Below are 14,696 nucleotides of genomic sequence, written 5' to 3'. Positions count from 1 at the left end.
TCATGTGACTTGTTAGTGTTACAAGGTCTCAAGTGTGAATGGGGAGCAGGTGTGTTAAATTTGGTGTCATTGCTCTCACACTCCCTCATACTGGTCACTGGAAGTTCACCATGGCACCTCGTGGCAAAGAACTCTCTGAGGGTCTGAAAAAAAGAATTGTTGCTCTACATAAAGATGGCCTAGGCTATAAGAAGATTGCCAAGACCCTGACACTGAGCTGCAGCACGGTGGCCAAGACCATACAGCGGTTGAACAGGACAGGTTCCACTCAGAACAGGCCTCGCCATGGTCGAACAAAGAAGTTGAGTGCACGTAATCAGCGTCATATCCAGAGGTTGTCTTTGGGAAATAGACGTATGAGTGCTGCCAGCATTGCTGCAGAGGTTGAAGGGGTGGGGGGTCAGCCTGTCAGTGCTCAGACCATACGCTGCACACTGCATCAAACTGGTCTGCATGACTGTCGTCCCAGAAGGAAGCCTCTTCTAGAGATGATGCACAAGAAAGAAAGCCCGCAAACAGTTTGCTGAAGACAAGCAGACTAAGGACATGGATTACTGGAACCATGTCCTGTCGTCTGATGAGACCAAGATAAACTTATTTGGTTCAGATGTTGTCAAGCGTGTGTGGCGGAAACCAGGTGAGGAGTACAAACACAAGTGTGTCTTGCCTACAGTCAAGCATGCTGGTGGGAGTGTCATGGTCTGGGGCTGCATGAGTGCTGGCAGCACTGGGGAGCTACAGTTCATTGAGGGAACCATGAATGCCAACATGTACTGTGACATACTGAAGCAGAGCATGATCCCCTCCCTTCAGAGACTGGGCTGCAGGAAAGTATTCCGGCATGATAACGACCCCAAACACACCTCCAAGACGACCACTGCCTTGCTAAAGAAACTGAGGGTGTAGGTGATGGACTGGCCAAGCATGTCTCCAGACCTAAACTCTATTGAGCATCTGTGGGGCATCCTCAAACGGAAGGTGGAGGAGCACAAGGTCTGTAACATCCACCAGCTCTGTGATGTGGTCATGGAGGAGTGGAAGAGGACTCCAGTGGCAACCTGTGAAGCTCTGGTGAACTCCATGCCCAAGAGGGTTAAGGCAGTGCTGGAAAATAATGGTGGCCACACAAATATTGACACTTTAGGCCCAATTTGGACATTTTCACTTAGGGGTGTACTCACTTTTGTTGCCAGTGGTTTAGACATTAATGGCTGTGTGTTGAGTTATTTTTAGGGGACAGCGAATTTACACTGTTACACAAGCTGTACACTCACTACTTTACATTGTAGCACAGTGTCATTTCTTCAGTGTTGTCACATGAAAAGATATCATCAAATATTTACAAACATGTGAGGGGTGTACTCACTTTTGTGAGATACTGTAGATAGATAGATAGATAGATAGATAGATAGATTGATAGATTGATAGAGGACCCCCGTGTCCATATGGGATAGGTTCCAAGCCCCCAGCGGATGTCTGAAACCGCGGATGGTAGTGAACACTATATATACTGTACATTTTTCACACTTTCACAGACAGAAGATTTGTTCTTACCAAACATCCTAGCAACCTCAGCATACCTTTCCCCCCCTTTCCCTATTAAATCGAGATATTTCATCTTTTCCCTTAAATGAAGTACTTTACAACTTCTCTTTGGCACATCCGATTTGCCAGCATCACTATTCCTGAGCTTTGGGGCCATTATTAAGCAAAATAAGGGACACTTGAACACGAACACTGCGATACGTTGAGAGCTGATCTGATTACCGACACGACTGCTATTGGCCGTGTAGATTATACAGTGTGGATACACTGGCAAAGGGCTGATTAACCACACAAGATTCCATCACGTTACTCAGAATGGGGCAATTTAATTTATGAATGTTTACTCTATTTTTGAACATTTCTATTTAATTTTTTTTGGACCGCGGTCGCCCACGGTTAAGTGAAACCATGGTAACTGAAACAGCAGATACGAGGGTTTTACTGTGTATATATATATATATATATATATATATATATATATATATATATATATATATAATATGTAATAATATGTGTGTGTATGCACATCCTTACTCTGTTCCTCCTGTTCCCCAAGATCACGGGGGAGAAAAGACCCTCCTCAGACATGATGAAGGCCAAGCCCAAGCCTCAGAAGAAGAAGAAGAAGAAGGATCCCAACGAGCCTCAGAAGCCCGTCTCAGCCTACGCCCTCTTCTTCCGGGATACTCAGGCGGCCATTAAGGGACAGAACCCCAACGCTACGTTCGGAGACGTCTCCAAGATCGTGGCTTCCATGTGGGACAGTTTGGGAGAGGAGCAGAAACAGGTGAGAAGTTTCCCTGTCATTTCTGTAAGAGGATTCTGTCTGTTTTATTTGGCCACCCTAATGCCAGGTCTTATATTGGAACATAAAGGGTCTTGGATGTCTATAGGACGTTCTCCCCCAGCTGGAACACACATTTCCAGCTAACGAACAGCTGTGGTGTGGACTTAATGAGGCGTGCCAGAGCAGAACTGTTCTTACTATGCAGATGCATTTCTGGGGTTTTTTTTTATTATTTATTTTTTTTAAGTGTTTGAGCACAAGATGATGATCGTAATAGAGCTAAAGGGCATTCGTATGTCTATATAAATAGTACACAATTGCGCTGGAAGTTTTTTTTAATCAGATAGTTTACCATGAATCCACTTTAGTGTGTGTGTGTGTGTGTGTGTGTGTATACATGTTTTATATGTCCCAACAAGGATAGGAATCTCTGACAGCTTTGCGCATGTGGGGACATTTGGCTGGTCCTCACAAGGAAAACTGAATTTTTAAAAAACGAAATCTGTAGCTTTTATTTAAAAATCTAAAAAAAAATAAAATAAAAAAATAAAAAAGCCCAAAGGTTTCCTACTGGTTACTGAGCACTGAGCTTAAGGTTAGTGCTAAGGTTAGTGTAGCATAGCATTAATTAAGTAAGAGTACATTAATTAGCTGCATTAATAATGATGTCAGTAGAAGGTCCTCACTAAGACAAACTTAGTGTGTGTGTGTGTGTGTGTGTGTGTGTGTGTGTGTGTGTGTGTTCGTCAGTAATGAGCTGCACATGAACCAGAGTGATGATGTGTGTGTGAGACAGAGAGAGAAGGGCCACAGTATTTTTAGAATATCCTCCATAACAAAGGCCTGCTATTGCATGTCAAATAAAAGCACCTGTCTCCATGACGGAGTACAGAGCACTCACCCTTCTGCCATGTGATATTTCTCTCTCTCTCTCTCTCTCTCTCTCTCTCTCTCACACACACTCTCTCTCTCTTCTTCTTCTTCTCTGAGAGCTGCTGTGTCCTTTTATGTGCAGTTAATTTTTGCCTCCTTCCCTTCTCCCCTCTTCACCATGAATCTTCATTTTGCCGCTGACACCCTTGAATGTGAATTCCTCATTTCCTGGGCCCTTTTATTTATATCTGTTGCCTGGTGATTTGATCATGCTGAGAATACAAGATTAGCCATCGCCCAGCGCCCTTCTTTTTCTCCCTCAAGGACATCTGCTCTCCGAAATGTTATTGTTTGTGCTTCTTAACCCTTTGTCTCCCATGACATTCACACACACACACACACACACACACATATATATGTATGTGCATGATTGTGTCCCTTTTCTCCTTGTCATCACACTGCATCATTTTTGAGAATGGTGCTGGGGAAATGGTTTGTCCTTGGACTGCGGAGCCCAATGTTTTGCTGTTTTTTTTTTTATTTTTTTCCCTCCTGAAAATCATTACAATATATCCTTTCCATCAGAATGGAGCGGATTTGATTTTTCCACCAAACCCCCTCCACCCTTTTGTCCGTGACTTTTCGAACACATCTGTTTGATATCAGTGGAGCTGCTGAGGTCATCAGTGCGCTGATCTCCAGGATGATTAAACTGAGGCCAGGTCATCTTTCGATGACATCATCACCTGCTGTCAATCGTCTACAGTGCCCTATGAAACAAATAACGTTTAAAAAAAAAAAAAGTTTATAATAATAATAATAATAATAATTCTTCCCATCGTTCTTCAATGTAATCTTTTCTTCACAAAATTGGTTTTTGTGATTATATATTTTTCTTGTTATAACACGAAACACACAAATATATGTAAAAAAGAGAGCGAGAACGCATAATACAGATGTCACAACCGACCGAAGTGAATCTTTATCGTTTTTATCAATATAAAATTGTGTCCGTGTAGAGAAACTAATTAATATTAATGATTTTTTTCTATCCTAAATCTTCATATCTGAAATATTTCAGTCGCTGCATTGCTTTTATTTTCAGAAGACTTCAGATATGTTTCCCACACCATCCTGGAAGATGACTTACATTTTATCCTCGCAGTATATATTTGATGACCAGCATCTGTTTCTGAAATTATCTTCAGATGGATATCGTCAGGGAAACGCCGTTTAGTTCATGCAGTCGGTGCGTTTCTATCCCCAGCATCCTCACGAAGCCATGGACTAGCGAAGAGCTCGGCGATTCTTATCTGCCTGCAGGACGGCCCATTAACAGATGATTGATAGACGTCATCTCCGATGCAGGACTGTCATTTTGTTGAGTGTTTAGCCCTGACCCGTCTCTTATATCACTGAGGAATCAGTGACACGGAAACACGACGACCAGGAAGCTATAACGCAGGCCCATGCCGTCTGTGTTTATACCGCGTGTCGAAGGAATAACATGTAAATCAGAGTTGCAGCGTCTTTACAGCATAAATATGAAGCATGTAGCGTCAGTTGGAAAACGTGCAAACGTAGCGCGCCATGTCAAGCGATTCAAATAGAGCCCGCCTTTTCAGCACCTTCTTTTGTTTTGGTTTTGGTGCTTGACGTCGGTGTTGTCCTTGAGCCTTATCCACGCATGTTTTACATGTTTGGTTTCTTTTTCCATGTTTTGAATCTACTTTGCTGCCTTACAGAGGTTTAACAGCCCTGCCATTTTCGATTAATTCCCATGGGATTTAGTGCTTCTTGCGCTTCACAGCCTGCCTCATTAACGCGCCGCGTGTCTGTGAAGGTGCACCACGGCGGCGGCCAACGGCGCGAAATAGTCCGTCATCAGTTTACCGTCGGCTCCGGGTTTCTCCCAGCACGGCTGCGGTTATGAGATTAGGAAATATTACGGCGACGGCGCAGGATGCGATTTAGACGAGACGCTTCAGCGTAGCCTCGACGAGAGATTCCCGTATTTCCTCGACGGCATCCCCTGAAACAGAGCTCTCCAGCACTACACTACCCCTGAGTAGTGTGAGCACAAATCAGGCCCTCCGTCTCACGCCTTAATTCTCTCGCTCTGTCCCCCCCCCACACACACACACACACACCCCCGAGGGTATACGCCCCTTTCTTCATGTCAGGAGGTTCCGCAAGTTATTGTCTTCCATAATTAACCGGTTATCAAACAAGAACATTTCATTAAGATACAATTACCAGCTAATTCTGCTGGGGGGCCACCTGCCATGTCGGGATTAAGAAGGCAACATGGTGCTCGTTCACACAGGCAGCAGGTCCCCATTTGTTAGTTCTAATTCCTCGAGACCCCTCTCTTTCTCTCTCTCTCTCTCTCTCTCTCTCTCTCTCTCTGTGACGGCTTCAATTGCTAATGAATCCGCTCACTTTGGAATAATTAGAAATCCTTAGGCGTGTTAATTTATTTAAGAGTCACTGTCGTTAGAGCCACTCATTAGCTCGGGTTAAATTAATTTGAAACCCGAGCTGCCGGGAGCTCCTCGAGAGTTCATTATTACAAAAGCCATACAACCTCGTTCAATATTTAACTGTCAGCAACGCAGGGACTCAAACTCGGAGCCTGCGTTATCACCGCTTAAGACTAATCATCTCGTTAGCGCGGAGGTTCCCGGGACGTCTGTTTGCCGTTTTTGCGTCAGCTTTAGGAAGCTAGTACGGCGCGGATCAACCAAGCCAGCGATCGGACGGCCTTTACCTTAACCTCGGCAGTCGCCGTCCGCTACTTTCAGCTTGCGTGATCGTGCGTAATCAGATCGGACAGATTCTTCTCTGTGTGTGTGTGTGAGTGTGAGGAAGTTATTCTCGTGAACACCGGCCACTACATATAGTGAGGTCAAAGTTGAACGCCGGCGTCTGTTCGGTTGTGTTTTTACACGTGCGTTTGTGTGCGTTTCTCAGTAGCAGCGTGCATGGCATTAAAGCTTAACGGTAATTCTATCTACAGCGTAGCAGTCCGAGCCAGGCCCGGCCATATGTAAATGTTTAAATCATGTTGCTCTCCTTTCTTTACTCACGCGCTGTAACAAGCTCCCCGGAGAGCAACGGCACCACTGTTTCTCCTCATCAGTTTAAACGCCGTTGCCACGCTCATCACTTTAATGTTGTTTTTCTCATCAATTAAACCACGCTGCTGCTGCTGCTGCTGCTGCTGCTGCTGCTGCCCTCGATACAATGTGACATCAGTCTTTCCACAACTTTTACCATATTTACACTCATCAGCTAGAGTCCCGCTGTTGTTCTCCTCGATTTCACTGCGTTTATTTATTTATTTATTTATTTATTTAATACCATTTTTTTGCGGACGGGGAAAATGATTGACATGCCATTACATTAGCCTACATTCCAATCTCGCCATTTCTCAGACTTCATTCCTTTGCTATAGATTGCCTTCCCTGTTAAACCGTGCCGTCTTTTCTTCTCTTTTTCTCACTCTCTCTCTCTCTCTCTCTCTCTCTCTGTCTCTTTGTGCTGTTCCTTTGATGTGACACCCACTCTGATAGAACGATGTGCCTTCTTAATGGACTCTCCAGCAGAAATGCTGAAACCGATTTCCTTTTGCATTGTCTTGGGCCGGGTTTTCGGGGACGACACAGTTGATGAAATTACACTCCTGTGACGGAGTTTCGTACAATAATCCCAGACGAAGGGAGAGAAAATAGTTCATCTGGCTTCATTTTTTTTTTTTTTTTTTCACGAGTGGGGTAAAAATAAAAAAAATTCGGAATATGTCTGACACAGAGCATCTAATGTGGTTGACATGACACTGACCATGGCCTTGGCTCAGGTCAAATGGCCGAAGACTTGCACTGTGTGTGTGTCTAACCACTGTTGTGTTATCTCTCTCTCTCCGTCTCTCTCTCTCTCAGGGGTATAAGAGAAAAACAGAAGCGGCTAAGAAGGAGTACCTGAAGGCCCTGGCAGCGTACCGAGCCAGCCTGGTTTCCAAGGTAACAGCAGGAGGAGGGGGTCATGTCTTTGATATGTACGGGTCAGTGGTGATGGGGGATGAGCTATATTATACATTAGATGGAGAAATTCAAGAGAATCCCCTGGGAGGGGCTGTCAAGGGAGTGTGTGTGTGTGTGTGTGTGTGTGTGTGTGTGTGTGTGTGGATGCACCACCATGCAAAATTAGACCCCAAACAGTCCTCTTAGAGAGAGTGAGTGGAGTGTGTGCGCGTGCGTGCGTGCGCATTAGCTTACATTTTCCTTTCTCTATAAGAATAGTATACATTATACATTAAGGTTGTGGGAGAAGGGGTTGTGTTTTTCCCCCCAGCTCATCCATTAGATCTCATGAACTGATATATTACTCAATTTCATAATGGCAGAAATATGCATAATCCATAGATCGATAGCCGATTTCTCATTTCTGAAAGCATTTCGTCTCAGGGTGGTCTGAACAGGATCTGTGTAATGGATCGTTTTATTGCGTATTTTCATCTACATAATAAAACACACCATTTTCATACCGCTAATTTCACAGCCATTGTTTTCCTTTTCAAAAACGCAAATTGCATTTTCATGCTAAACACCTTCGCCCGCTCTCCCTCTGCGCATCTCTCTCCCTCTCTCTCTCTCTCTCTCTCTCTCCCTCTCTCTCTCTCTCTCTCTCTCTCTCTCTCTCTCTCTCCTTCTGCGCATCTCTCTCTCTCTCTCTCTCTCTCTCTCTCTCTCTCTCTCTCCTTCTGCGCATCTCTCTCTCTCTCTCTCTGTCTCTCTCTCCCTCTCTCTCTCTCTCTCTCTCTCTCTCTCTCTCTGTCTCTCTCCCTCTGTCTCTCTCTCTCCCTCTGTGCATCTCTCTCTCTCTGTCTCTCTCTCTCTCTCTCTCTCTCTCTCTCCCTCTGTGCATCTCTCTCTCTCTGTCTCTCTCTCTCTCTCTCTCTCTCCCTCTGTGCATCTCTCTGTCTCTCTCTCTCCCTCTCTCTCTCTCTCTCTGTCTCTCTCTCTCTCTCTCTGTCTCTCTCTCTCTCCCTCTGTGCATCTCTCTGTCTCTCTCTCTCCCTCTGTGCAACACTCTCTCTCTGTCTGTCTCTCTGTGTCTCTCTCTCTGTCTCTCTCTCTCTCTGTCTCTCTCTCTCCCTCTGTGCATCACTCTCTCTCTGTCTGTCTGTCTCTCTCTCTCTCTCTCTCTCTCTCATTTTCTATACTTCTGTCTCTCTCTCTCTCTCTTTCTCTCTCTCTCTCCCTCTCTCTCTCTCTCTCTCTCTCTCTCTCTCTCTCTCTCTCTCTCTCTCTCTCTCTCTGAGCTCTTTGGCCCAAAACAAGAGGCTTGATTAAGCTATGAATGGTGTATTCATCAAGCCCTCCTCCCTCAGCAGCTCCTATTAAACGCCTTTCTCGTCCTTCGTCTCGCATAATTAAATATTTCGTCAAAATCTGTTTCTCGCAGACACTTTGATTGATGCATCAGTGAACTAGCAGGCACTGAAAAGAAAGAAAATTGGGGGAGGGGGGTATGTGGGGGGGGGGGGGGGGGGTTGAGGAAAAAAAAAAAATGAAATCACCACCAAACTTCACAGCACATTCAAGGTCTTCAAGGCTCGAAACATATATTTATGTCGAGAAAATCACTGTTGTTCGTAAAGGATGTTATTTTTCATATATCTCTTCAGAGAGGTTGTAGAGAGCGTACTTGAACTAAACTGAAAGAGAGACGTGATTGTGCGCGCGGCTGAAGAAGCTAGCTTTTATGCGGCTCTCGGAATGGGTATGCACCTGGCGGCATTTTGTACGTTAATACGTTATTGTGAGGGTTTTGTCTCGATAAATGTATGTTGGGTGATTATGAGAGCCAAGTGAAAGCAGCCATTTTTAAAGGAGGCCCTCCTCCCTCTTCAGGCATAATACAAATGTCAAACGAGATATTAGCATTTCTTCCAGACACATCGGCTAACTGCGGAAAAACTCCGATCGCAGCGTGGTCTTTCAGCTCGCTTGTAAACACGTGAAAAGAAAACAGCGGCGAATTCGCACAGATAGTTTCCCGAAAATCGTGTTTGCAAAATCTGTTTTCGTGACACGTGAGCTGCTTAAGCGAATAAAATGAAATCCTCTGTCCGTATATCCATCCATCAGAGGGTTTGTGTACGTAAACCCGGGGGTTTTAAAGCGATGTGGTGTAGCAATATTAAAAAATGACTTCCTGGAGCACTTCCAAGTCCCATTGTTTAATTTTAAGATGGATTTGTTTGGAAATTTCTAGAAGCAGGTGACTTCTGTCAAACACACACACACACACACACACACACACACGCACGCTCAGACACACTCAGCCGCGCTCACATAGTTTCCCTATTTTTGTTTCTCCGTGGGGGTTTGGGTTTTTTTGTTGTTTTTTTGTAAATGCATCACTCCGTTCCTCCACCTTGTACTTTCATATCGATCATGTCTTTCGCGCAGTTCCGTATATCTGAGAGCTGCGCTCGTAGATCATGCCAGTTACTGTGACAGCTAATGAAACTACCAGCTTTTCATCATACAGTCTAAACGCTGCCAATAAGCAAACAATAAATGGCAGTTATTCGGACACACGGATCTGCTGTGCCTGTATCGCTGTCTGTATAGCCTAGTTCTTATAGTTCTCATCAACAAACGCTTTTTTTTTTAACGTAAGACATCGTGTCCGTCCGTGTTATTGCATTATTCTTGCTAGCATACTTGCACGCGTTCTTACATCGCGCACTGTTTGCGTTGTCTTGACTTTAAACGTGTTCCGACATCAACGCGTCGTGTAATTAAAGTACCTCTGTTTTTTGATTTCTCTTTTAATCTGATTTTGTTGTTCTGTCTCGTTCTGTCAGACCTACAATGACCCAGTGGAGAGTAAAAGTGCGCAGTCCAGCCAGCCCTCACCCCACATGATGCCCCCTAACCCCCCGCTGTACAGTGTGCCCCCTCAGCCTTCCTCTCCTTATTTGGGCCCGAGTCCCTTCCCTCTAACCGACCTACAGAGTTACGCAGTGGCCGGAGCACCCCGGCATGCGCTGCCTCGCTCGGCCATGCTGCCCGCACTCAGTGCCTCCCCTCCAGCCTCGTTCCAAATCAGCCCCCCTCTACACCAGCAGCTCTCCCTGCACCAGGGCTCGCTCCTCAACCAGCCAATCCGCATGCAGCAGGTCCAGTCGCAGCCAATCATCTCTCACCAGATGGGCCTTCAGGCCTCACTCCACTCCCCGGCCCCAGGCCAGCAGGTTAGTTTCGCACGCAATATTAAGTTTTCAAAGCAAAACCTCATACTATCTAGAGTGCAGAGCGAGCCAGGTCTCCAGCGGTGTGTGATTACAGTATGTTGTAATGAGGTGTGATGTTTTTGACTCGGGGCAGAGGCGTGCTCGGTTGCTGTGTTGTTTTGTGAGAGGAAGGTGTGCGCCGAGGTGTCATCTGAATCAGCAGAGACCTGCAACGTGTGAATCCGAGTGAAACTGCCTGATTTTAGAAACTGTCTCCGTCTGCTTAGCACGTTTCTGCAAAGCCGCTAAAGGGGAGGGAAAAAAAACATTTAAGGCCCAAGGAGGAGGTTACAGTTAGAAGATTGAATGTCAAACTGTAGCTGCGTTTCTCCCCTCCTGTGTTTCTAAATTGCTCATCATCTTTTGGAGAATTTGATAAAAAAAAAATAATAATTTTGAAGTCCTTTCAGTGTAATAGTTAATGAAGATGCCTCTCGCTGTCTCTCTTCTCAGGGATTCTCTCACTTACAGTCAGAATATCAGAAGACTGTGGGAGGCTCTCAGTCTCCTGGAGCTCCAAACCCAGTGGGACAGAACCCTGACTGGGACAGTGAGTACTGCAATCGGGAGTGTGGAGGAAACCACTGCAGGTGCGTGTGTGTGTGTGTGTGTGTGTGTGATTTTTCCCTTCCAGTGACTCTTAAAAAAAAGGCACTCCCATATCAGATACTGAACCCAGTTCTTTGACCCCCCCCCCTCGTCATCAAGCCTTTAGACAGCAGTGATTTGCTTAATATCTGTAGGGCGATAATTCATATTGTAATTTTCTGCCCATTTAGGATATTTAAGCAGCGCTGAATTTTCAAAATTTGTTAGTTTTTTACCATTTCCAATTACATGGGCTGTTGTTTTCTTTCTGTGTCGGTTAAATTAGACCAATTTTGTCATTGACATGTTTAACAGTTTGAGTGTAATGGACGCTTTAGGTTCAACCACGCCGATAGGGATGCTTTATTAATATAATGGACACTAGGTTATTGTGTAAATAAATAAGAATTTCACATTCAAACAGTCAAAATGATGGCTGGGACCGGTATGGAATTCTGGGTTAGGAATCAGAAACCTTGACCGTTCAGTGAATGACCGAGCATTAAATCTAGACTATAAGGCTAAAAAAAAATCTGTGGACATTTAACCATTATATATATATCTTCACATCGGATCTTCCCCCAGACTGTGGCCACTAAGTCGGAAGCACACAGGTGTGTAGATTGTCAGTCCCTCCAGGATTTGCGATCCTGCGAGCGCCGGAACGAACGCAAACTCAAGCAAACCCCGCAACATTATATCAGGAGTTTGCAGTTTTTCTAAATCACCGCAGATTTTTCCACAGATTCGGGTCAAGACGCGTCACGTGATGTCACCGCCGTCTTCGATTCGAGTACAGCTAAAAGGTCTTATTTACCAACAATCATCGCTGCGGGAGAAAACCGCTGCAATTTCACCGATCCGAGTAGTTTTCCGCAAAAAAAAAAAAAAAAAAAGCGCAAAAGCCGCAGCAAAATCCGAGCATTTTCGGCCACAACAATCACCAAAAAAATTCAAATAAAAATCCGCGAAATTCTGTACGGACTGACTTGCATGCTGTAGCGTTACCATTTCCCTTCACTAGAACTAAAGGGGCCCAAGCAGGAAGTCGTGGTTTGCCAAAGTTAGAGTGGAAGAGTCCTGACCTCAACCCCCCTGAACGCCTTCACTCGAAATAACGAGTTACTAATTCCAAATAACATTGAGTCAAAAATAATCGAAATAACAACATACCGTAGCACTTCTCAAACCCTTTTATTAAAACTTCAGGTTCAGGGTGTTCATGTGTGCTTGAGACGGACCTGAAGCAACCATTCTACACTCTACAGTCTACACTGTGCGTATTCAGCTGATCTATTTCAGTATTTACAGTAATGCATCAGATACACCTGTGTGTTAATGCGATAGAGCAGCGCCAGACCTCAAATACCATGGCACAGCAGCCTCGTCTATGGCCTTTTCTCCCCCTGTCCCGTGCTCTGAGAGAGTGTGCTCTCCGGCCCATGCGTGAACTGTGTTTAAACGACTGACCGAGAATCTGAGAGACTGACAAAGTCCAGACTCGTATAAAAAAAAAAGCCTGAAAGCAGAAGAGTCGCGTTTATACGTTCACATCTGGAGTAGTTTGGACAGCATAAAATATGGCTATCAAGATTTTTCGCTGCATGATCCTGTTTAGCTCTGATGATCCTATTTTCTTTGTGTATGAACTATGAATGTTGTCAGACTTAAATTGTTTTTTTTTTTTTTGGTTTTTTTTGCAGTGGCAGCATGATAGGCAGGGACAAGCCACTCTACCTCACTTGAAGTGAATGGAGAAGAAACAAAAAGACGATGTGTGACAAAAAAAAAAAAAGTGATGAAACAACACCAGGGAGTACCCTACACCTCTCCACCCTTTCCCCCGTCACCTTCTGTTTTTACTCAGTGTCATTTTCATTCGTTTTTAGAAGGATGTGTACGCGTGTTCTGAAGACTACTAGTGATCCTCTCATTTTTTTGCCAAGCACTTAAAATGTACAGGCCTCCCACTGGAGACCTTCCAGAGCACTCTTACTTTCTCTGAATTTCAAAAAAATAAATAAATAAATAAATAAAAAAAATAAAAAATAAACAACATAGATATATTAAAGGAAAAATTAAACAAACTACCATAAACCTGGCCCTCGGGGCAAACGAGCTTTAATTAAAATAGAGGAAAGCTTTCCTCTTCTCGATTACTTTCTCATGCCCTCGTTTGTTCTTTTATTTATTTCTTGCTTGCTACAATTTTTTTTTTTTTATTGGGTTTTTTTTTCTTGTTTGTTTTGTTTTGTTTTTTAGCCAATAACAGGTCCTGTACTGTAGAGAAATACTCTTATGATGAAGTCATTAAAGACCAACATCTTACTGTAGGTCCATCTGATACTCTGTGAATTTTGAAAAGATATTAGTAAGGTCAGAAAAGAAGAAGAAGAAGAAGAAGAAGAAAAAAGAAACAGGTGAATAGATAAATACATTTAATAACTTTTTTTTTTTTTTTTTTTTTTTTTTTGTAATTTTAAAGACCTCAATAGGTCTTTAATAATCTGTCACAGTGTGATTGTAAATATCACTTTTTTTGGGATCAAAATTGGAAAAAAAAAAAATAATAAAATGAAGTCCAGATATTTTTTCTTCTTTAATATGACTTATAATTCATTAATTTGTATTTTAAATGGTATCCTATGAGCGTGTGCTGGAATGTGTGCAAATGAGTGTGTGTGTGTGTGTGTGTGTGTGTGTTGAAAAATTGATCAGCCTGTGCAGATATTAGAGGAGTGTTTCACACGAACACAATCTTGCATTAAATCTGTGCTCACTGGGTGGATTGTCGAATAAAGATTGACGGTTCAAAACCATTACGAACTTTATGACCCGCGTCTCCGTTCGGGATCCGCAAAAACTGCGGCTCGGACCGTGTAAATTAGCAGAAAACCCTGACCCAGGCCTTTTGTTTGTAACATTTCTCCAAACAGGCTTGTTTTAAGAACCGGAATTGGTTCAGGATTCGATTGGCTTTGTTTGTTATCTCAGGTTGTACATTTCAGACGGATGAAAAACGGGGCCAGGTTTTACAGGAACTGTACTCTATCTCAAATACCCCCCCCTCTTGACACCCCCCCACCCCAGTATTAAAACAAAGGCATTCATTTAAAGGCAATCAGAGTCGTTCTGTTGGCCTGGTCTGACTGATGAATCCATACCAGTGCAACATTTAGAGGTGAATTTAAACCGTGCTCAATGTGAGATATTTCAGCACACATTTAAAACAACAGTGGGTCTATAGTTTTCTAGTAGCTTTGCTAGGTGTTATATTGTGTTGATCTCATCCTTATGTTTTGTGGGAAAAAAAAAAAAATACATTTGATCATTTAGTCAAGCTTTTTTTTTTTTTTTTTTCTTTCACTGTAGCATAATATTTTAGTTTGGTTAAAAAAAAAAAAAAACTTTTAAGACATTTAATTTGTGTACAAACCTGCCAATTGTAGTTATTTTATTTGTAAAGCCAGTAATTATAATTATTTTAAATTGTTACCAACTTATCCTTTTTTTTTTTTTTTTTTTTTTTTTTGCAAGTTGCCCATCAGTTATTTAATTGTTTAACAGGTTTCCTATCTATTTATGAACAAAATGAGA

At 43.3% G+C, this 14,696-nt stretch overlaps 1 protein-coding gene across 7 annotated transcripts in view; it reads left to right on the top strand.

The window, feature by feature from the left end:
- tox2 (TOX high mobility group box family member 2) overlaps positions 1-13,120 on the top strand; it is a 114,152-nt gene extending 101,032 nt beyond the window's left edge. For all 7 annotated transcript variants that reach the window (XM_017480054.3, XM_017480053.3, XM_017480052.3 and 4 more), the window contains 5 exons: positions 2,102-2,332; positions 7,147-7,227; positions 10,083-10,472; positions 10,965-11,101; positions 12,803-13,120. In XM_017480054.3, coding sequence (XP_017335543.1) covers positions 2,102-2,332; positions 7,147-7,227; positions 10,083-10,472; positions 10,965-11,101; positions 12,803-12,845 — 882 coding nt within the window. In that variant the 3' untranslated portion in view covers positions 12,846-13,120. The remainder of the gene's footprint in view (positions 1-2,101; positions 2,333-7,146; positions 7,228-10,082; positions 10,473-10,964; positions 11,102-12,802) is intronic.
- Positions 13,121-14,696: the final 1,576 nt, after the last annotated feature.

The sequence above is a fragment of the Ictalurus punctatus genome, chromosome 11 (genome assembly GCF_001660625.3).
Source record: "Ictalurus punctatus breed USDA103 chromosome 11, Coco_2.0, whole genome shotgun sequence".
NCBI lineage: Eukaryota > Metazoa > Chordata > Actinopteri > Siluriformes > Ictaluridae > Ictalurus > Ictalurus punctatus.
The sequence above is the reverse complement of the archived record's forward strand: the minus strand, read 5'-3'. Positions and strand labels throughout refer to the sequence as shown.